The sequence below is a fragment of the Athene cunicularia genome (genome assembly GCF_003259725.1).
Source record: "Athene cunicularia isolate RWA chromosome 2 unlocalized genomic scaffold, athCun1 chr2_part1, whole genome shotgun sequence".
In the NCBI taxonomy this organism is placed as follows: domain Eukaryota; kingdom Metazoa; phylum Chordata; class Aves; order Strigiformes; family Strigidae; genus Athene; species Athene cunicularia.
This window is the reverse complement of record NW_020799095.1, coordinates 22,288,705-22,313,558: the sequence shown is the minus strand read 5'-3', so window position 1 is coordinate 22,313,558 and position 24,854 is coordinate 22,288,705. Positions and strand designations below refer to the sequence as shown.

The following is a 24,854-nucleotide window of genomic DNA, read 5'->3' as shown; positions in this document are numbered from 1 at the left end:
TGTGCAGCATAGCTAGTGCCCATTACCTGTCTCCCTATATTTTCTTACAATTTATTTTCACCCCAGCAGGCAGCACCTCACAATGCCATTAATTTGTTGGGCAGATCATACTTTCCAATACAACCTACTTTACAATGTGCTCTTATAAACAACCTGGTAGTTTACTGGCAATGCTTAACAGTGTCAGGAGGGAGGCTACGATTTAAAGGCAGCAGGTAAAAATGGAGCAGGTCACAGAGATGACGTGGTCTGACTGAACTACCTCTCTTTTAATTTGACTTATCATCAGCACAAGTGCACAAGATCACCAGACTTACACTTGGTCTTTGTAAATATGTGACTGAAACAACACTACTACCAAACAGTGCTTTTCGTTGGTGTGGCTGGACACATGCTTTTGCTACACATTATTCTGCGAATAGCATATCTGCCAGCAGATCATGGGTGCTTATATGAAGAAAACAAATGGAAAAAGAGTTAAAAAAAAAAAATCTTTAAATTGATCATAACAGCAAGTATGAAAAAAAACCACCCAAACTCTCTCCTTGCTGTGTAATTAGGCACCAGTAAAATACTTTCATGATTCCAGTACATATTTATAGCTACACATATTTGAACGCTTTGGTTAACACAAGTCTTTGCAGTGAGGAAAAAAAAAAAAAACCACAACAGAACAAATTCAGCTTTTTTAATACAACAGACTGAACCTGACGTTTTTTTTTGCTTTAATATATGCTTCTTTTTCCACATCTCTTTCTGTCTCATACACAAACACCGATTTTCTCTTGTAAATTCCACTTCTATCTCTAGTGAGTAATGCAAGTGTGTATATACCCAAGCTGTGGTCTGACTGGGTTCTTCATATCACCAATATTTTTAGAATATTTTACTTATTTTTTCATTAGTAATACTAATGTGTACGTTAACTGAAGCTGTCTCTCCTGTTGTTACTCAAATTTCTGTCAATGCAATACGTTTTGCAAACACTCAAGTAATAGAAAACTAGAATGGATCAGAGGATATGATTATGTGTTACAGCAGCCAAAAATGATTTGCTAGGTTATTCTGTTTTTATTTCTGTATCTTTAATCTAAAGATTCAGGCACCTGGGTCAGGGTTAAATGAGCAGACAGTCTGAGTAATACGCTATCAGACATTCCTAGGAAACACTTGTCTGCTATTAAACAAATTGAATATTGCAAAATGGTTATTGCAGCTTTTTGTACAAAGGTCACAATGTAGAAACATATGTTTGGCATCAGAAAATATTACTGTAAATCTAAACCACATATACACATACCAAGTCACATCTAGGATTTGGAGGGGGATTGGCAATCACTCGCAACATTCATATGTAAAAAGAACCCGGAAGGGTTAAAACTGTCTTGGTCTTAAATTCATCCAACCTCTCTACTTCTTTTTTTATAATTTTCCATGTGCTTGCAATGTTTTCTAATAACAGGCCAATTCCTTAACTCACATAGGAATCTAAATTACAATAATCATATGCATTCCTCTCCCCAAGAAAGGAAACACCTGTTGTAGGTAGTTAATTGTTGACTTTTTGTAAGCTTTTGGAAGAAAAATAACATTTACAAATAATTCATATTTGAAAAACTTTAGAGGCAGAGAAATACATGAATTATAAAACTGGTATGAAATTCAAAAACTTCATTGAGACAGTAACAGATGTTTTCACTTTGTTAATTAAAGAAAAACTCTGTATCAAAGTATCATAATAGGATATGGTTATTTTATTATAACTAAGATGGGGCTACTTTCTGTTCTCAGATGGGTTTAACAACACTTCAGTAATTACTGTTACTCATGCCATACAGCAGTAGGAAATAAAAATTAAGCCCTACAATAATATGACTGTATGCTTCTGTTAGAAAAATGAAAAAAAAAAAAAAGTGTACAATGTGAAGACATTGCCAACAAATAAATTTTAAAATTTATTCACTTGTTTGTCATAGATTTCTTGCTGAAGTAGCGGAAAAGGCACATATTTATGCAATTACAAAACACAAAATGTCAATTAAACACATCTGGTTTTAAATATACACACACTTTTTTTTTTTTTTTATTTCTATCTGAAGCTTGTTCATTCTTTCTCATCCACATTTCTACATATAGAAAATGTGAAATTCTACCCTAAACTATGGTACTTTATTATTCATTTATATAAACCTGATAATTTTAGTGGAATTACCCCAAAAAGAAGTTATGTCCTGTGCTAATGCTCTTGTACAAATATCCACATTTGATGCACAGCAAAATAAATTTTAAATAACAACCACTCATCTGCTATATTAGCAAACCCTGAGTTCTAGACTCACCACACCATACTGTTGCCACTATGTTGGATGAGCTGCTGAAACACAGAGCAAAGTTACAATCAGTTAAATACCAACATGGAGGAAAGACTCAAGGAAAGAGTTCAGGAAAGGCAGACTTCAGCTTCTCCTGTCATGTACAAAAGAGCCAATTATTATAGAGCTTTACATCCCGCAAGGTGTATCTTCAAGCGAAAATCAAAAGTCTTTACACACATAAATACCAGCAAAGACGTTGCATTCAGTACTAGAAATGGAAAAAAAGAAAAAAAAATATGGATAAGCAGGTCAGTTTTGCTACAATGAAAAATGGGACTTGTTACTAAATCTGCAGTGAGTAGGGAAAAATAAAGATCAAAATACCTGGATATTTCATTCACATCCTTTATCATTTACCACGTCTTAACTAATGGCTGTCATATAGGTAAGCACCCATTTACCTGGGTTAATAAGGTGCAAGAGTCACGAAGGGCTCCCAGCAAAGCTGGGAAGTACTGTGGAACAGGTCATATGAGTCTTCTGCAGTCACCTGTGCTGAGGTATGCCATAGCACCTGCACAAGGTGTACATAAGGGCATATCTCTTGTTCCAGGTCAGACAGACCCAAGTTAAATTTATCTTGAACCCTGTAAAGCAGCCTGAGCTGCTCTAAGAAGCTGACTGAATGCCAGAAGCTTAGCTACATCAGCAAGGTGATGTTTCCACCATTTAGTAGCCAAAGCCAGTACCAGCAGAATATTGCATTAATGCTGCTTGCACAGAATTTGGACTATTTGCATGCTATGTTGCAGGTGTACCCTAAAACAATACTTCTCACTTGCTACTTAAGGTGCCATCCCTCCCACCCTCACCTTGTTCTCCATACAAACCAATTTACTGGGGCTTTTTTTATACAATAGCTAGAGTTAATTTCACCTACTGCATTTAATGTCATAGGAGTTATACATGTAAATCTCTGTACTTAGAGATAAGATAGTCTTTTATGCCATTTTAATCAATCTTTGTCATGGGTATGTTACTTAATAGCTCTGTCTTCCTATAGAAAATGAGCAACTTAAGGGAAATGAAACTTTTCAAAGATACATTTTCCTTCTGGCAGTCTGTGAAATACACCGTAATTATCCTCTTTCGATGAATAACGTTTGAAAGAAAATGAACATTCTGTGCACCAAAAGGTATAGTACAATGACAATCTCAACTGCCTTGTAAATAAAAGGAAATTGTTTTTCTACTATGATCTATATTGCACAGAAACATATATACCTGCTTTATAAATATGAAACCAAATCAGACTATCAAGCCATTTTTCAAGGTCCTACTACTTCCTAATAACAATAAAATCAGTATTTCATAACAACAAGGAATTGTATTTATATTTTTAAAAGATTCCAACTGTGTTATGAATGATGGACTCCATCCCCCAGGCTGAGAGGCCCACTTGCATGAGTAAGGATCTTAATGAACACAGCACCTCTTATAGGTAAGAGAGGAAAAGATAAAGGTATCTAGAGGGGAAGAGTGCATCCCAAAGCTTTTCTGCTGTATGTATGTAGGACAGACAGGAAAAGGCTTTTTTAATAGCATAATCAAACTGTGAGAGTCCAGCCCACATTCTCTTATGGGGAAACCTGTACTATCCTTAACAGCTTGGTAAAATAAATGTTTGAATGACGATCTTCCAAACTAATGGGTGCAACACACAATTTAACTATAAGCAGTTAGGACAAAGTGCCATTTACCCCTTCTTGATATCTGAAACTGTCATTCCAGTAAATATGCACATACAGCAAAAGTAAGGAGTCAAGGCCACGTAATCTTCAGTAGCTAATATGGGACAAAGGCATTTGAATACCCTTATACAATCAGGGAAAATCCAAGTTCTGAGTTAGGAAAATTACCTCTCTACCAAGAATTAAGAATTTGTTAATGTGGAAAAACTGTGATGTTTACTTCTTAATGCCTTTTTTTTTTTTTTTCTTTTATTCTTTTCCTCCACTCCCTGCCCCCTGAATCACTGCTGCCACAGAGATAAGATACTGCTGGCTGATTACTGGTAAGACATCACAGTATGGAGTGCTCTCTTCTACAGTTTCTAGAACATCCAAAACCTGGGAACTACTGTATCAGTAGAAGCAACTTCTCAGTTGCATCCTGCTTTATGCAGGTCCTGGATTTGCAGAAACAGGTGCTTCCACAGGGACAAACTGGCAAAGCTTCCCTGCCCTTGTTGAATTTGCAACCTCAGCAAAGCCAGAGATCAACACCTGACATGCTGATGAGCTACACCATGCAGTTGCCCTCAGTGAGACAGCAGCTCCTGCTGCCTATTGAGTTCTTGTGTGAGACACAGAGCAAAATGCCCAGCATGGTGGCCAGTAACTGATGTTCAGCAGATAGAAGAGGCAATGCACAGTGGTCAAGTGCTGCAACACAAATGCACACAAAGGAAACAAGATATTCAGCACGTAATTCAGATGTTTAAAAGGTGACAAAACAATACAGTCCAAACTAAAGATGGGGCAGTATATAACATCACTGAATGCTACCCTATTTCCCAACACTGCCTATACTATAATCCCCCAAACAAGTGTTCCTCCGCTGGAGCAGGGTTTGCACACACTGGAAAGACAGATCTTCTACCATGGTCCTTTCTGTTTAGTGGATTAGTGACTACAGCGCTTATGAAAAGACATGGGACACATCAGCACCAGACCTGTAGAAGAGAGCACAGTGCAGCTCAGCAAGGCTTATCTGGCAGAGCCATGCCTGGTTTCCATTTCAGCTCCAAGGACTGTTAAAGTATTTGATGAACTGTTGCCACATGCAGCACATACAGAAGTTCATCTCACCATCTAGTCAGCTGTAAGAGAGGTGTCTAACCTGGCCTATTACTTAGGTTCCACTTACAATAAATGGAGAGAGAGTCACCTGCAGTGAGCATTTTATTCTGCCTACCTTAGACCCTTATTTGAGCATGGGATAAACATTTTTCTTGAGGTGACTATCTACTGGCTATAGGGTTGACTTTTAGAGACTGATGTTAACATCACCCTAACTTTATAATAGACCTCAAAAGGCTTTAATTTACTGTAAATAACACACACTCACAAGAAATTCCATACTGAAATATGTGAAGTTTAGATTCAAGCTTCAGTTTATGCTTTAGGATGTTCTGAACAGCTATGGTGCATGCTTGGACAGGAAAAAAAATTGTTTGTATAAATTTAGGATTTTTTTTCTGATGTTTAAACTTATCTGGATTAAAAAGGTTAAACTTTGATATTTATTTTATTTAGAGAATTTCTCTGTCTTCCTAGTTTCAATCAAAGACAGAAAATAAAGTGCCAAAACCCATGAATAATGCTACTATTTTCAGAGGAATTAAATAAAATTTAGAAAAGAAATTAAAATTTCATACAAGGATAATTTTGTGGTATTCTCCAAGCAAAGAAACTTAGGTCTATAAGTAAATTAAATGGGTTTGTGAGTGCAATGGTCAAAATGCAATAATAATAGGCTTTTCTGAACTTTACACATAATGTTTTGACATCTATCATCAGTGATTATTCATGTTTAAATAGGCAGACAAGCACACATATGGATCCTCCTTCCTTTTTATGGGAACTGAGAGACATGATCTACCAAAACCCTTTAAAATTTAATGTGGTTTACTGCTTTTTAAGAAAACTTCATTTCTTACTTTTTCTGATCTGTGTATCAGACAAGTTGCAGGTCTTTTTGGGTTGCTTTCATTAGGAAAAGAACACCATGTTAGATTTTCATTCTTCAGACTTCTTCCTTACCATTAAAGACAAAAGACCTTTTCCTTAAATGTAGGAAGACTTGAACAGAAGGCAGTCTCCTTGCTTATCTAACAGTTTTATAGTCAGAATTTGGCTGAGAAACCTGTCTTTCTCTTCACTTCTATATGAAATGCACCAACAGATTTTTGTATTACTGTGTTCAGTGCTTCCTATTTTCTCAGGTTCACTGTTCTTTTTCTGTTATTTTTCACAGAAATAAAAATGTTTCTGTATATTACCAAGCCAGTTATTTCCAACATATATGCCCTGCTTGTATCTTGGTTTTGGACAGAGGCATATACCTTAGTTTGTGTACACAGTTCCTGAGAAAGGACCGCAAGTGGTTTGCAAGCTCTCTCAAATGTGAGAAGGTGTTTATACATCCTTGTAATCTATTCTAGTGAGTTTGAACTTAGCTCAGAACAGTGTGTAATTATTATTTCCTTTGCTGTTTAACTGATTTAACCACTACTTTTCATTAGTTAGACATCTTTCTGCTTCCTTGAATTCTGAATACCAAATGTATTACCTCAAGTTCTTAAACAGATATTGTAACCAACTTAATTTATTTTCATCTTTCTTTCTCTAAAGTAACATAAATAGCCTACAACACTGATTACTAAAATTGGTAGAACTTGATTATACCACCACTATTTGCTTTCATCAAACTATATACCTATGTGCACAAAAAATATCTAGTTAGTATTGTAAAGGCAGCAATTAAATGATTTTTCTTAGATACTCTGTCTAATCACTGTTTCTGTAAGTCGAAAATCTTAACACAGACCAGCTAAGAAATAGCTATAATTAGTTATTTTTCTCTGTGGTAACGTGTTAATGGCTATATTGCCCAAAACTAACTAAGCAAGATACAAAATAAGGGCAATTACCTTATCTAGCCATTATATTATCCATAGCATTTAATAAAAATAGTATTATAGTAAGTTCATTATACATGTTTTGTACCATGTCATAACTAACCTAAAAGTCTACCAATACTGAATATACACTGTGTAAATTGAGTGTATATAGTATATATACTGTGCATATAAAACACAGTTTCTAACTTTTTCAACTTATGAAATTAATTCACATTTAGATATCTCAAAATTCATAATGTATAAAAATTGTAAATTTAGAGAATTATAAACAGGAGAAGGAGAAGTCATCTGGCCAGAGTGTAGTTTATGAAAGACCTTCATAAATTAAATTAGGCTGCTAGCCCACAAAATTTAAAAGTATTTTAGAGAACTCTTGTCATGAATCCCCTGGCTACAGGGAAGCTTGGGATAAGATTCTCCCCCTCCCCTGTAGAGTGCAATTTGACACCTAATAAGAAAGGTATTTTCTCCTCTCTTACTATATATAGGTATTTGGAAGGGTTTTAAGGCCTTCACCGTCTCTGCATTTCCTCTGCTTTTAACTACAGTCAAGTGTCTCTATAAACGTTATTCTATTTTCAAAACTTCTGCATTCTATTCAGAAAGTCATAACACAGTTATTAACAGAGATTTCCACAGAGAGTTATCGAATCATATCGGTAAGCTTGGTTTATGCCTAGGTGCTGCAACGTGAATGCACGTTGCCTTGTATTAGTCTATAGCAGGCTGGCATGTTGCTGAGTAATAGCTCACTGCAGCTCTTAACAAGCTGTGCAGATCAACTTGGTAAGTACTTGGTTAAGCATCAATGTGCCTGGTGATGTACAAAGTAAATAGGAAGAAAGTACTGCACTGAAATATTTATAGTCGAAAGGTTTCACCCATTAATAGTTCATACCGTCTCCAGAAACGAGTCCATTGAAGTGACTGGTACTACTCGTGCAAAAAAAGTTATGTGTACGTTTGCAATAAAGTCTTAAGAGACTTTAACTTTAAAAGAGGTTCCATTTCAGGACAGGGCTCTAACTGAACTTCAGCAATGAAAGCAAATAAAAGCATAACAACATCCACCCCAAAGGAATCCTACTCCACTCAGCAAAAAGTTTACTACAGAGATTTTCAAAATAATTATTTTTGTTACAAAAAGTTTGAAAATTTTATTTAATATCTCTCTAGAGGAAGAAAATATTGCTCTTTAACATTTAAAAGTGGTATATGTATTTTATGTAAGATATGTTGTCATGATTGAACTTCAGTTTTAGATATAATTTTGAAACAACAAGTAGCTCAGTTATTTACATTTATGTTTCTCAACTCATACTTCACTTTCTATGCAGTATGTTCATCTTTTTAAAGCACTGATTTTTGGCATTTATCAATATCTGTGTATATCCAAACAAAAATCCTGTCCAAATAATGTTCAAGGATAGTTCACTGTTACATCTAAAATCTGTATTTCAAAAAAAGTTATTGTGGATAGATATATCATAGATATGTACATACTAGAAGATTTTAAAACAAAACAACAAATGGAAACATTGCAAGTGTCAGATTCATAAAGTCAAAATACTAAGTAAATCATCTACTTTCACAAACTGTCACATATATCAGATTACGATAATATTTAGTACATTACAGCTAAATAAGGTTTTCTTTCCAATGAGCTATAAGTTAATCAAATATATTTTCATATATGCTTTATATGGAAATATTAAATCCGGTTACGAGTTAGACAGAAATATGATACACTAACAGGCAGACATACCTATATGCTACCAGCATCAAATTTTGCTCTTTAATATACATGCACAACTCCTAATGTCACAGGCAGGGAATGTATTTAAATAGTGCACATTTTAAATTGATACATTACAATATAAATTTTTTTTCAGACTACGTGCATGTAATCAGATTGTTTTCCAAGCAGATGTCCATTTGAATACTTGAAATCCAAATTTTGGTCTGGCTATTGAATGTGCAGAGATGGATAATGAGAAGGACAAGGAATAGAGAAGCCTTTTTGCATCAACAGGTGACAACAGTAAATAGGGGGAAAAAGAGGGGAGTAGGCTCAGAGGAATATACTTTCCCTGAATTGTACAGATACATAAGAATGAAAAAAGATTTGGCAGAACTTTGATTCTTTTTCCTGCAGTGATAATCATGTTGCATTTACGTGGCTCATGTCAGGTAATACACACAAGAGAAGGGGGAGGACAGCAGCAGGACATCTCAGAGGTTTCTTCTTTGGAAGTTCGCAACGTCCTCCTGAGGATGTTCTCAGAGGAGCAGTGCAACACACTCGTGGGCAACAAACTACCCAGAGTGAGGACCCAGCTTTCACTAGTCCATGCAAGTATCCCATTTAAGGGCTCAGACTTTGAATACTAAAGTTCAATTCATGTATTTATGGTCAAGTTACAAAACCATAAAAGCAGAGAGACAAGAATACAGATTGATATATGGTTAAAAAAATATAGTTGCACTATAATTAAAAAGACTAAAACTAAATGTGCATGCCACTTAGAAGTTTAATCTAATTTATAAGGTTAGATTAAAAAAAAAAAAACAAACATAAAACCCAACACCAAAACTTGATATATATGTCCATATGAAAATATGAGGATGTTTGATTACTGTCTCCTAAAAAGTGCCATGTTTAGTTGTCATGTGATCCGATGCTTCATTTGGACATAAAACAAACTGAAAGGATATTTATTCCGACTAAGTAAATAAACAGAAGATAACAGGCAGGTATGCATGTAGCATGGTTGTGAATACAGGGATACCTATTTCTGCACCAGGCATCTAACACTTTGTAAAATGGTTTCTTCAAACTAAAAAGTGCAATCCAAATGTGCCTAAGAAAACAATCCGCTAGACAATATCAGGCTCTTGGATTTACTTGTACAAAGCTAGTGAAGGAATCATAGTGCTTTAGAACTGACAGGCAGTCAGCTATTTCCAGGGTGGGTAGATTTATATTTATCAAACTGTTTGAGAAGCCTAGACATAAAATTGATTGAATTCCATTATTCAGCAATAATTTTGAATACTGAGATGAAAAAGCACACTCTAACCTGGGAACTTATCTTAGCTAGCAGAATTAAGTGACTATTCTTTGCAGTATAAAATAGGAGTAGATCCATAGAGCAAATGAGTTCATTCTCATATGTTCACATCACATTCATTTTGCAATTTTACTTGGAGTTGCTTTAACCTGGTCCCATGGACTGAACACCCATTTGCAGTCAGAGCATGTTCTCTGCCACGCCCCAACTGAAAGGAGTCCAGTTTGCATGTTCAAGACTGCTTAATGTTGCAAACTGGAATGCAATAAACATGGACAACTGAGAAACCCAAGAAATGTACTCCTGTTAAGCACTAAAATGCTACTGTAGATGCAACCAGCAACACTATCCATGTACTCAGTGGCGACATAGAGGTGCTCTAGATGATGATATTGAGAAGTCAAATCTCTTCTTTGAAATTGCATTTTGGTTGAAGGCACTTCCAGGTACAGGGCATATAAAGTGATCACAAACTAAGTCATGAGACTACTTCTTCTGAGGTAAGGTGCTTAATGTCTGCATTATGAACACTTCGATAGATAATGTAGGATCTTCTGTTCAGCCTTTAATATTTTCATTATTATTTTATTTTCTCTTGTCCAGGAAAATGGAAATGAGAGTGTAGTAATGTCCTTCTAGTACATCAAAAATAGTCAGAAGTTTGAAATCAGTGTTATGTATGTAATGAATACATACATAACTTCAATAATTAAAGAGGTTATAGCATCTTGTTTTCTACTATCAAAAGGGTGAAATATACTGCCTCCCTATGTTCAGAAGCAACACAAAAGGAAAAAAATTGCTGAGTCCATTACTCAATAGCCTGACTCCATCTCTTGAATATCAGGACATAATACAGAAATTGTAGTGTACGCAGAGGCTTAACAGCTGATAAGACTTCAGTTAACAGTGTATTGGTAAGTTACTTTGAGATACTGAGAACATATTGATTGCTAAAACACAGAAATTTTGAATCCTAGTACTACTGCAACATCCAAATCACAGAAAACTACTTTTACTAAACTTTGTTATCCAGCTAAATTAGCTGGAATAAAATCACAACACATTAATTAAGATATAACTAGTGGCTTAAAAATTACTGCTGCTGTAAAAAATAGGATATTCAGGACTAGTAAAAGGATCACAGTAACATCAGACAGTTAAAGTCCTGTTCTTTATTCAGTCTGAATAAGGAGGAGAAGCAGGAAGATACTCTGAAACAAGAGATACTCTTTTCCATTGGATAAAAAGAGAAAAAAAACCAAAACTTTTCCAAAGTCTGGTCTGTTCATCCCTTGGTGTGAACAGAATGATGTTTTATAACCACTAGAGCTTGTGATATGTAACGATGTGTTACAATGCACAGTATTAAGATTCTACAAAGTAGAAGAGAGATTACTATTTACTGTAGATTTTGTCAAGAGTTATGATTAATAATAAAATTTATGGAGCAAATGCGTCTAATCACCAGGAAAGTATACGAGCCCCGAAAGGATGGATCACACCCATGCAAGCAAGCTACAGCATACGCATTCAAGGACTGCATACAGCATCACAGTATAGTAACACAAAAAGTATAGACAGCTTTGCTCTTGTTATCCTGAAGTAATTTTCCTGAGCCTCTGGCCAAAGTCTGTTAGAAACAAGGCGTGATTATCCCCAAGTTTTATACACAATGACATTAAAAAGCATTAAAAATGCTCAGTAAGCATTTTCTGTCTTCAAAAACTGCAGGTACTTCTAGACTGAGTATCATAGTAGCAAACAGTGCCACATGGTGTGCTTAGTCTGTTTAACAGGTAACAACCGAGGCAGGTTTGCAAGTATACAGACTGCAACTGTCAGCACGTCTTTGTTTGTTTTATGCCTTTGCTCCAGTGCTTTCCATCAGAAAAGCTAAATGTACAAGAAAAGAAATAGCTAAGAACTGTCTATTCTTTTTCTTGACAAGAGGCGATACAAGGGCAATTATACAACTGAGTTGACTGTATGGAGTCAGATAGCCTATATTAATCTGTAAGCTTACCTTGGCAAACAAACTTCAATTCCCTGGCATCTGTGACAGTGGTTCTTTTATCTGACCTCTTCTTCTCTGTCCGACGGTGGCTACGTCTTTTTTTTGTCTCTCCCCAAAGATTCGATCCACCATGCATGCTTGGGATGTTCAGAATGGCAATTCCTTCCAGAGAAATATTGATTAAGTCTAGCTGAATTCCATCACACTGATTAGCAAGGAGAAAAAAAGGGGAAAAAAAAAAAAGGAGAGAAAGCAGTAGAGAAAGAAAAATCAGAATGTTCTACCTATCAGATAATTTTCTTTAATAATTCATAATTCTTAACACTGTTAATGGTTTATTCAGTGTTTACACCCTAAGATATTCATATCGGGATAGGAGATAGGAACTGATCCTCATTCAGAAGGCAAAACATGATTCTTATTCAGCTCTTGATTGCTTGAGTGTGGGACCATTTGGTAGAGTCTTCTTGTTATCTGATATCTATTCATTGACCCAAGTGAAATATATTTGTAGCTTCGCTACAGCTATTAGCAGAAAAATGTTTATGCTACAAAAATTTCTATAGGAATAACTGGAGTTCTTTTGTTGCCTGTTCCAGCTAAATTGTCTGTCTTATGATTTTGCAATTCTAACATCCGAGTCCCTTCCACATAAAACTGAATATAAAAGTCTTTTCATACAGAGCGTATACAGCTTCATGGAAAAGGGTCTAAGCAGGCCCCAAGAGCACAGAACACCACACAGATACTAGTTTCAATCCAACGGAACAGCTAGCACATTAGTGTAGGGCAATGACTGACTAATAACTCCTACTGGGAGGTAAGCTAAGTAAAACTGGGTACAGAAAAATGCTGATGCAGCTACAGCGTTTCTTATCCCAGATCCTCCATCAGCCAGTTCTCTGAAATATGCATCACTGCCAAAGGAAAATGTTGGATACAGAGGTAAAGAATCAATGCTCTAAAAGCCTTCCAAGACTTACTGGACACACAGAAGAAATTTTACTCTGTGGGATAGCCCTTTCAGTGATGGAATCATTACTGTAGGGCATCTTGTGTCACTAGTGTGTATTTCTCTTGCTTCCTATAGCAAAACTAGACATCGAATCATTTTATAGATGTACATTCCTTTGCTAAATCTGGCTTCAAAATTGTACCTTATAAATAGACATATAATTTTCACTTCAGGAGAATGGTTCAAGGACCTTATCAGCCTGTTCAACATCTTCTCAGGTGGCAGTAGCCTACAATATTTGTATACAGTTCACCTGACACACATTGTATGTGATGTGCCTCATTTGATAGGATACCCCTAGCCTTCACTGACTGTAATTTACTCAGACTAAGCCCTCCTCCCTACCCACACTGTTTTAGGATCAGAGGAAGCTCCTAACCCATATAAAACGTAACAAAATACTGCAGAACCTCCACGGAAGAAAAAAAGACCCAACTTCAGATTACTACAGTTTAACCTGCAGGTGGAAAGCAAAGCATCCAGTTCTACTTATTCATTACTTTATCACTGGTTCATCACTGAGCCAGCCAAAGCTCCCAGGATTCATATACTTGTACCCTGGCCAGAGGCAGATTAGCTTCATTCCTTACAACAGAGCTAAAATATACAGCTATCCTAGCAAGTTACACACTCCTTATAGTGCATAGCAGCCTATTTTTAAAATGTTAGATACTACTTCTGCAATGTTCTACAAGCCAGTAGGGGGTCCAGTCATGCACTTAAAACTGATTAAGGGTCTTATTTTGTAATTCCAATATACAATAATCAGGAAGAAAACTGGAAAAATAATTAACCATGCTTCAGTAATAGTCCACTGACATCTTGCAGCTTGCTGCTCTGTGGGTCACTGGCACTTTTTCCTCTTTGCCTAAACCTTTATCACAGCTTTGAAGAAGAAAGAAAAATACAACTCAAAACCAACTGCACACAATTATTTGTTTACCCTGAAACTTTCTGCGATCACAAAACAGAACTGTTTTATGATGCATACTCTGCACCTTCTTAATTCTTCTAAGAAGAATCTAAATCTGGAGAGAGAACAATTTCAACATTAAGATTTCCGTTTCATATTTTCTCTTGAAGAATTACATTTTGAAACCTGTGTATTATATTCATATAGGGAAACCTTTGAAGTCAAAAGACATATCAGGAAGTGAGTTGGCAGTTGTGGCAACTACTGTAATTGAAAGTGTAATTTTTTAATCACACTTTTCTTAGAAGAAAAAAGGCATGGGTCTTCACTGTTATTTTAGAAGCAAATTTGTGGTTCCCCCCTATATTTTATATGTATTAAATATTAAGATGATTTATTTTACTAAAAATTCTGCTCATGTGTATGCTCACTTACTGCTATACATTCTAGATAAACAGATATTAATTTCATAATTAAAAGTAATCTTGTGTAAATACCCTGCAGGCCTCAATGAATCAAACACATACTGTGTGTCAGGCCTCCCACTGTCTTCAAGTGGAATGTACTGGCTGGATAATTAGATAGTACATATTTTTTAACCTTATTTGCATGCATATTATATCTTTTGCACATTGACAAGCAGCAGTAACAACAAAAGTCAGATTACCACAGGGAATTCCCACAAAGAAGTCTTCATTTCTTATAATTTGCAGCCTAAATTAAAATAATTTGATCTTTGACAAGGATGAAATGTCAAGCAGAAGGGGGTCCTCTACAAGCCACGGCCTGTGGCTTCTGAAATCTGCCTAATTTATGTCAGTCACTTCTTAATACATATTTAAGTATTACACGAGAAAGATGATAAATATGCAATCTGACACCTTTGGTATTTCCCTGCTGTTAATTTATAAAGGTCTAGCGTCCCCCAAACTGACTGGAATTATTTAAATAAAAGAAGAATTGTGAAATAGGATGGTGCAGGGTCTGGCTTCCATTTTCACTCAATATTGAACACAGCAGGTAGTACACTAAGACAATTATTTGACTAGGCCTCAGAATCCCACAGTGACAAGGAACTTTCTGAATTAGTAAAGGAGGATTTCTTTTGTTCATACACAGACAAGAAGTCTGTGCTACAGGTAGCTCTGCGTTGTCCTAACACACTCATATGCTACAACAACAAAACACAGATGTGTTCTGATCTTTCTCCTTTTATTTATTTATTTATTTATTTTAATTTTCAAATAATGCAACTATGCTGCTCTAGCTCTTTTTTGCCTTCTTTCCTGTCCTCAGTCTCTTTTTGGACAGTATCTTTTACACTTCATTCATTATATTAAATATTTTCAGATCATACCCATGCCTGAAAACAGCTGACATTAAGGCTTTGCTGTGTAACCAAGTGCAATATCATGGAAGACTTCATGATCGTTTAAACTCATTTTCCCCACCCGCTAATATCAGGTCGTACACGAGGCTTCCTCTGGTCCACTGATGCTTTTATAGTGTTGCAGGTATGGACCACGCCATCCTCACTTACACTGCATCTATGCCTACTCTCATTAAATACCCTTCAAACACCTTTCTTTTTTTTTCTGAAGTGGAAATAAATGCAAATGCTCTAAGCTGTAAAATCTTAAGCCTTATTTACTTACACATTATTATTATTATTATTATTATTATTATTATTATTATTATTATTATTATTATTATTATTATTATTATTATTATTATGTCCTTAATTTTGCCCCATTTTTTTCCCTTTAGAACCTTTGTTCCTTTTCTCAACTTCTTGGATCCCAGTTTGAAAATAAAACCACATCTTATTCCGGGCAAAATAAGAATTTAGTGTCCAAACTTTGTTCTGCATCTTACACAGAGAAAATATACCGAACATAAGAGACATGAATGTCTATCAGGAAAGTCAAGCTTAATTATGGTAGAAATCAAATATGGGGTTGAACATATATTTGTCAATAGAATGTTTGATCGCTGGCTCCCAGTTCAGAGATACAGATCCTTAATCTTCAAGGGCTTTGTCCATTCAAAATTTAGCTGCAGAGCAAATGCATTCTGTGTGCATCTTATTCGGAGTGAAATGTATCATACATGAAGCTCTCATTTACAGCACCATCCCCAAGCAAGGGGCAGCAGGTTAAGAATCAGATGAAAACAGTGCTACTCCCAATTGTTTAAATGTTCAAGCACAAAACATTATATACAAGCATACTCACAAGCATTGTTCATTTACACGTAATTTAGTCATTGTAAATAAATCCGTAAATAACTACCTCCTAATACTTCTTGTGTAAAGGTTTTGTAAACTATTTCACCTATGCTTTTTATTCCTAATTGTAGGACTAATGATAATGACCAGAATAAATGAAGTTAGTATTAACAAACGTCTCATGCACTGGCAATGTAATACTTTACCGGTAATAATAGTGTTATAAATATGAATTAGTAATAACCATACAACCCATATCATCAGCATCACAAACTTGTATGCATACTTGTTTGCTTTGGGATGTTAACATTTCATCATCCTTTCAATAGGCACAATTAGATGGTTTAAGATCACATCTTAATATGTATCAGGCTATGTAAGATTTCTACCAGATATAAATATTTTCTTGGGAAACTCTGCTCTTCAATTTGTATTTAATCAAAAGCTACATTTAACTTGCAGTATATTCAAATCCAATCATTTCTTACAATAACTAATCAAATAATTTTATTAAGCTACATGTATTTAAATCCATATGTGTGAAGCACTGTACTGGGAAACAAGGAGGGTTTTTTTTTTTGTTTGTTTTTTTCTGGGTTTTTTGTTTGTCTGGTTGTTAGGTTTTTTTAGTTTTTAATCTGACGTGGAGCATGTTTCCACTTTAAAAAGAAACTTAACAGTGTAACAGGCAAGTCTGGCACCACAGGTCTTAACAGTTTCAGTCTCAGTGTTCTCTGCTACTGTTCTAGTATCAGATCCACAGTCCCTCCAGATCATTTCAGACTTCGCCTTTCAGAAGGCTTTGACCAGACACTCATAGCTCTCACCATAGCTCTCCAAGTGCCTCATGCAAATATTCCATTGACAGTTTCTCATTTCTACTGGAAAGGAAAAGCACCACAATCCTCATGCGAAATTATTTTATTATTTAACAAATTCTCAGGTTTTTGCCTTTATAATTTCACATTTTTCATCATCTACTTAATTAAAAATATCAGTCCTCCAAACAGTTTGTCTAATATAACCGCTTAGACCATCAGCCATCAAAGTAGCAGTGGTACATTATTATAAATTCCTATTTTGTCTGTAACTATCCTGTGTCTTTTCAGTTAATGTTCAATGTATAATGGAAAGATGACCCCTTGTGCAGAGAGAAAAGCTATTTAATGAAGGGGAATGATTCCAAAAAATATATATTCTTTAACCTTTATTCAGGAAAGTAAGTACAATTTTAGGGAATTGAGTTTTAAAGGTTATAAAAACTTGGAACCTAGAAATAATAAGATTTTTTTTTTTTTATTTTAATCCTGCAGCAGCTCTCACTCCCTCTGACAGTCTTTCATTTTTCCATCTGACCTAGCCACACTCTCTATTGATTTCTAATGTTATATTTCACCTCTTGACCTTGTCTACTGTATTAAGACTTCACTAATCATCAAACTGAACTTTGTTCCAGTGTGCAGGGCTACACTACAAATAGACATGATAAAAATAATATTTTGGAATATAGGGTCGAAAGGATGCGCACTGCTTTGCCTTTTTGGATTCGGGCACTCTGCACCCTTGCTCCCTGCATTTCAGCCAAACTATAGTGACATTTCAAGGATAAAGGCAAAAATTAGTTTCTTACTTCTATTTCTACAGATTCATGCAGCTTCTTACAGGTGGCAGAGAAAGTTTCCGAAGTGCCAAATTCAAAATACCAAAATTTGTTCTTCATTCTGAAACAAGAAAAAAAGAAAAGAAAAAAGAAAGATCTTATTCACTATCAATATGTGACAAAAGTGATCATCCTGTCTTCCATTATAAGTAATGGCAAAGGCTTGGGAACATGTGACATCCCATTTGAAATAGATGAGCTCATAATTTTCAAAGCTTAAATGTTGGTGTCAAGTTGTATGATATCCCCTAAAGGGATAACAGGAATGTGTTGAACTGACAGGTTCAAATGTACCTTTGACTATTCTTTTTCAGTGACTATCAGAATATTTTTTGTCACTTAACCGGTGACATGCCTCAGAAAAATGTATCGATTTTATTTCATGTCTTATACCTACTATATGATTTCTGATTCATGGTTAGAATCTCTATCCCACAGAGAACTAGCATGTGCAAACAGGGCTCTCCCATCATGAAGAGCCAAGACAAAAATGTAGCATGCCTTAAGTTAGCTAAAGGTGGAAGTAAATGCTTATTGTTAACAATGACAGATGAGATACTCAAAGAAAAAAAAAATTCCAGATCTAACAAATCTTTAGATATTTTGCTGTAGGAGAGCTGTATTACTAGATAATTAACTCATAGACACATTTTTAAATGGGGATTGGGACCTGCATCTTGAAGTTCATTAACAGATTCTACAGAAAAACAGATATAATGCTAGTAAATTGCTTAGTTTATCACGACAGCAGGCAGAGATTACACTTTTTTTTCTTCTTAAATACATAAAGACTGCACTTCTGTTTCACCAGATTTATTGCATACTGTTAAATACAACCAGGACACCAGCAGTACCATTTCAAATAAGTATGTGCAGTTTTGTTGAACTCTCATGAGTAATTATTATTCTGCAACAAAACAAGAAGCTAAACTAAAAAAAAAAAAAAAGAAAAAAAAGACACTGAATTAGAATTCATTAGTCACACTTAGGAACATATCGACGCAGTTCATCCACTTGTATAAACTGTTCTCTGACACAGACACAGCACAGTGTGCTCAGAACCTGAAAATGACTGAGTTTGCATAGGCTAGAAGCGAAGAGTGAAACACCAATGTAGACTGTCAAACATGTCAGCAAAAGTACATACCCTAACCTCGGTATTTAGTTCTAATTACACATAGAAGTCTACTTAGTGGCTCTTAAGGTCACAAAGGGAGAAGGGGTACTACAGTACTGGCCAGTCCCAGAAAACTGCTGGCACAAGAGCCAGCGATTCCTGGTGCAGTACCAGAGGTCCTGCCAAGGGTGGGGAACAGAAGAATAATAAGTGACACATTTTTGCTTAAAAAGTTACAGACCTTTCCAATGGTTTTTGTACAGAAAATTTGAAAATGTTTTGAAAAAAGTTTTGAGATAAAAATTTTTGAGATTCTGGGATAAATGGCATATTCTCAAAAGAGCTCCAACAACCAGAAGGGCTCAGGCCAGATTCAGCTTCAAGACTCCAAGAGTCTGTGAGTGGAAGTGATCTGATATACGTTCCTTCTATACCAGCAGATTACTTAGCACACTGACATGGTGACCTTGGATCAACTACTCTATTTATGTCAATGTATATGAAGAAACGTAGAGTCCTTTAATTTCCAAGCAAGTGTGAATGAAGTCCAGAATTCCTGTTGGGTCCCTTTGGAAAATCTGGATGCAGCTATTTCCTCATTACTTTCTACACAAGGACAATGAATAATGAAAAAATTAAAAAAAAAACCAAACCAACACCAAACCTAAAACCCTTATGTTAAGTATTTAGAAAAAAACTTTGACATTTCTTTTGATCCCATTATTGAGTAAGATCAACAAGCCTTTGCATCTTCTCCTTTGAGAGCCTTTGCTCTTGCTATTCAGTTATTTTTACCCCAAATTAAGCATCTTTCTTTTTTTCTTTACTGAAAGGCCTGCTTTAAATTGGCTTATTACCACTGTTTATAATAAACTCCTTGACTTGCACAGAGAGGATAGATATATTTTAAAGTAATTCAGAATATATTGAGTCAATGTATTTTGAGTTCAGCAAAACAAAACCCATCACTTCCAGCGCACTCAAGGTTTACTAGAAAATTTAGATCTACAAATCAAAAACTTGTAGAATTATATGGTAGAAGATAAGTACATTTATCAGGTGGGGTTTTGATTGTGGATTTATTTATTATCACTGTAATATACTCTGTAAGATTCTATTAGGCCAAAAAGTGTAGTCTTGTGAGCTTGTCATCCTTTCTCTAGTTGACTATGTCTGTTTTTAAAGACAGAAAGACAATCTAGACAGCTCTTCCAGTACAAAAATAGATGTAGATACAAATAATTTTATTCTTAATTTTCAAAAGGATTTACCAATTCCTTTTACCAGCCATGAAATAGATTAGATTGCATGTTTTTATCCAAATGCACTATATTTTTTATTGAACAGAAAATTGTACTAGAACTTTTCTTATGCATACAAAACAAAGTTAAAGGTGAAGAAATCAGGGGAAATTATCCTAAAATTTGGTAATTTAGACGTGTGCCAACTTTTAATAAGAGATGACCAAAATAAAGATGAAGTCTGTTTCAGTAATAATAATTAAAAAGAAGTGCTATACAGTAGCACTTTTCTTTACAACACCGATCTTGTTGGAGTAGGAAAGGGAATAGATTATTTTACAGGAAAGTGTTTTTGCATATGCTTCAAAGTGCATAGCTAAACTCTTAAACAACTTTGTGTTTGAAAACACAATATAAATAAAACATCAGTCATGATTAAAGGGTGACCTATCTAATCCTGCTATTGGATTACAGTATGTCAAAATATATACAGTCTATAGATGTAGGAACAACGAAACAAAAATGTACTTCAAGAGCTGAAACACCTTTTATGCTGGCAGTGTTCCACATTTGCAAGTATTGGTCAATTTTCTGATAAGTGGAACGATCTTAAACAGGGATGAAACCAATTGGCAAGACAGTATGGGAATGCTAACACTGCCATTTCTTACAGGGTTTCTAGACTGTGGGTAGATGTCAGACTTAGAAACTTGGATACATTTCTTGGAAAAGTTCAGGCTAATATTTGGTAATCAAGGCAAAATGATCAAAATAGTCTGTGATATGGGTTTGCTCCATTATCAGTTAATCAGAAACCCCCCTACTGCTAAAACTATTTTATATAACCTTTCTGATTAAGCAATTACAAGGCATGTCACTGAAAAATTGTCCTGTATCTAAATATGGAAATAGTAAATACTTTATTCTATACCTGAAGAGCATCTATACTTCATTGCAGTATGCACTTTGTCAGAATGTGCGTAACAATGGACCAGCTATAGGCTGCTGATAAAAGGTCACAAGAAGGAAACAGGAGCATCTTTAAACTTAAGAAACAAGTTCATATTCTTGTCTTAAGGGTCTATAGTTGGGGCAAGAACTTACTGCACATTTGTAAGTTTGTCACACTTTCTACCACATTCTATTTACACTTCTTATTTATATTTACTATATTTATTTCCACATTAATTATGCAGTGTCAAGCTTCAATGACTTGAGCTAAAAATTTCTACATCAGTAAATTTCTGACTGCAATTTTTATAAAATTTCAGCTGAAATACTTTGACCATTTCTGAAAATGATTGGAGAAAAACATGTATATTTGCTTCTATTAAGTGTGTTTGATAACATATACTTTGAACTGTTTTAATACAGCTACACTTTCAGAGCAGAGATTTTAAATTTAGCACAAGGATGGCCTTGCATCAAGAATATGCCTCTGGCCATCTGCATGAAAATACATACAGAATTTAACTATATTATGGCCGTTTGGAAATACACTCTGGGAAAGCTTTGTTTTCAATATTCACATATGGCAGAGAAAGGACAAATTTTAGTTCTAGTGCTGTCATCTTTTATCATTTAACCTATACAAAGTATAGAGATTTTGAAACTACCAGAATTCTTAATTTTTCCAAGGTAAATTCCTTGAAAAGTCCACTGCCAGGAAGCAATCTCTACCGCAAATCTTGTGCAAGAACATCTGGCTCATAGACAAGCAGCACTTGATTTCCTCCATAATCTATACTGTTCCCCAAAATATAATCACTAAACACTGCCTTCTGAATTTTAAAATATTTTTTAGAATCTATTCCAATTATGTTACAGAAGTACTGGGGTTTTTTGTCAGTGATTGTCAAGAGTTGGTCTCAGTCTATATCATAAATTCATAGTTTCCAGCATAAAGTTCCCATTCTAAGAGCAGCATTCATGAACAACAGCGTACAGAATGTAATAAATTTAAAAAAAAAAATCATGTGAAAGAGAAAAAAAAGAGTCGGAAAGAAGACATATAGAGTGCATGCTTATCATCTCATTCACCACATTTCTGGATAGTGCTCAGAGCCACAGATTCAGGGTGAGTGTTTAAAAGAGCATGTCTTTCTGGCTCCCTTGTTCACCCTTTTGTCCTCTGTTCCTAGGAAATGTGGAATAACATGTAGAACCACCTCTGCAGGGAATCAAAAAATACCAGAAAAGCATGCAGAAATGGAGCTGTGAGACATGGCTGTATTTCCAGAGGAGAAACTGTGAAGAGTCCAAGGGTAGAAAGTGGTTGACAAGTATATGCGAAAAAAAGATCATCACCAGGAAAAATAAAGGAATCAAGAAAGAGAAGGATGGGAAAAAGATAGGAACCTAAATTCAAAATGCATTGAAGTTCTGCAATGCTGAAAGAATGATGATAAAATAGAGAAGGGTAGTAAAAGAAAATAATCCTAAAGGAGACCCAAGTAAAGCCATACAGTTTTGAAGTTTGAAAATATGGATAGTAAGGTCTAAAAACAACACTGGGAGTATAGGAAACACCATGCTGGGAAAAAAACCTGAACATCTGTTCCAATATTCTGTCACTGACAGTGGTTAGTACCACAGACTTCAGAGAATAGTGTAAAACTCCATGTAGTATACAGCTGGGAATAATCTAGCTTTAAGGAAGGTTTATTATTATTTATTATTCTATCAAACAGAAAGAGGGTACATTTAGATTAGACATAAGGAAGAATATTTTTACAATGAGGGTGGTGAGACACTAGAACAGGTTGCCCAGAGAAGTTGTAGAACCCCCCTCCCTGGCAGTGTTCAAGGCCAGGTTGGACGGGGCTTTGAGCAACCTGGTCTAGTGGAAGGTGTCCCTGCCCATGGCAGGGTGTTGGGACTAGGTGATCTTTAAAGTCCCTTCCAATCCAAACCGTTCTATGATTTTATGATTTTATTTCAGACAGGTTGTAGCTATTTACATCATGAAGCAATAGAAAAAAAAAAAAAAGAGAAAAGAAACAAAGATTAGCCAAATTTATGAGAACAGTTGCCCCTTAAAAAAAGAAAAAAAGTTGCTTATGTTAGTCTATGGCTGTGTCTATTACAGTGTGGAATTTTGTACTGCATCAGAAAAACCCAACAATACAGAAGCCCTAGTGCTGGTTTCCAGTGTATGGGCAAAAAAAGTCTGTATGGGAAAAAAGTTTTTTCCCTTCAGTGTGTCTGAAGGTGCTGCTTTTGGTTTACTGAGTCCCAGTCTGTGAGACATATATTCAAGAGCAAGTGAAATAAAATTTAGAGCAGATGTATGTCATGGTGATTTTACTTTGTCTTTCTGGTAATAAGATGTGCTGATACATTGGATTTTATCTAATTAAATAAATACTCAATATCTGATAAATAAAACTTCAGTTGCTAAAAAGTATTTTAATGTTTCATACAATTCATTATAAAGAATATTTTTATCAAGTTCTATCCCTCTCACAGAAGTTTTCAACAGACAACATATTTTCCATCTTTTCTTACTGTTCATAAATCTATTATCTAGGTAATTTTATACTTAGGTAAAAATGATTTCATTGTAGCACATAATATATATTAATAAGAATGTATGACTTTTTCTAATGTTCTTCTTTTCTTTTCACTTCTGTCTTAACAATCATATAATTCCTGTTCTGCTTTATAATGAATCATACGCAAAGGTAAGGAAATAGCCAGTGGAGATGCACATCCATAAGAGATTTATGTGTGACTGGCATGATTTTAATAGAGACATCTTTGTCAATTTTTTCTTTTTCCATTACCAACTGTACTTATGGCAAATCTAAGTGTTAATCTCTTATGGCGCACAGCATAAGCAGAGATTGCATTGATTAAGTGCAGAAAAGTTAAAATCCCAAAAGAACAGTTCTAGTTTTACACAATAAATAAAATTTTCACATTATCATATAACAATACCACCTGTAGTTGAAAAGCTACCCCATAAAAGCTTATACCATTAAGTAACACTGTGAGATCGTTCTTCCTGACATTTTAGTTGTACTGTTGCAAAACTGCATTTGATTTCATTTTCTCTCATGCTTTATAATACAGTTCTGCATGCAGTTGGTCTGCAGTCTCTGCTGTTCACCTGTCTGCCCCACTTCTCCAGCTCTCTGCCCCGCTCTCTCCTAATTGTCTGCAGTTCATTTCAGCTGTAACTACCATCCTTCCCCTTGCCTGTTCAGTTCTAGCCTTGTATTCACATGTGCTCTCATGATCGACGAAGAACCCACTCCTGAACATCCTGTTCACTCTGACGAATTTCAGTAATAAACACAAATCATGAAGAGGTGCAAAAAGATCTAGTAATACTGGGTGACTGGGGTATAAAAGTATAGATGACATTTAATGTGGATAAATGTAAAGTGATGCATAGTGGAAAATAAAAAGAATCCTAATTTTACACACAGTGGGAAATTCTCAGGGACAAAGTCTTGGGTTTACAATAGCCGAATGAAGTGTTGGAGCAGTGCTTAGTAACATTTGCATGAATTGTGTGATGATGCTTAATACTATGTGCAGTTTTCCTCACCCCAAGGGGGAAATGGGG

At 35.3% G+C, this 24,854-nt stretch overlaps 1 protein-coding gene across 7 annotated transcripts in view; it reads right to left on the bottom strand.

Annotated features, from left to right (window-relative positions):
* DGKB (diacylglycerol kinase beta) overlaps positions 1-24,854 on the bottom strand; it is a 358,512-nt gene that overhangs the window by 68,613 nt on the left and 265,045 nt on the right. For all 7 annotated transcript variants that reach the window (XM_026843216.1, XM_026843218.1, XM_026843219.1 and 4 more), the window contains 2 exons: positions 17,894-17,984; positions 12,118-12,313 (listed from right to left, as the gene is read on the bottom strand). In XM_026843216.1, the coding sequence (XP_026699017.1) occupies positions 12,118-12,313; positions 17,894-17,984 (287 nt within the window). The remainder of the gene's footprint in view (positions 1-12,117; positions 12,314-17,893; positions 17,985-24,854) is intronic.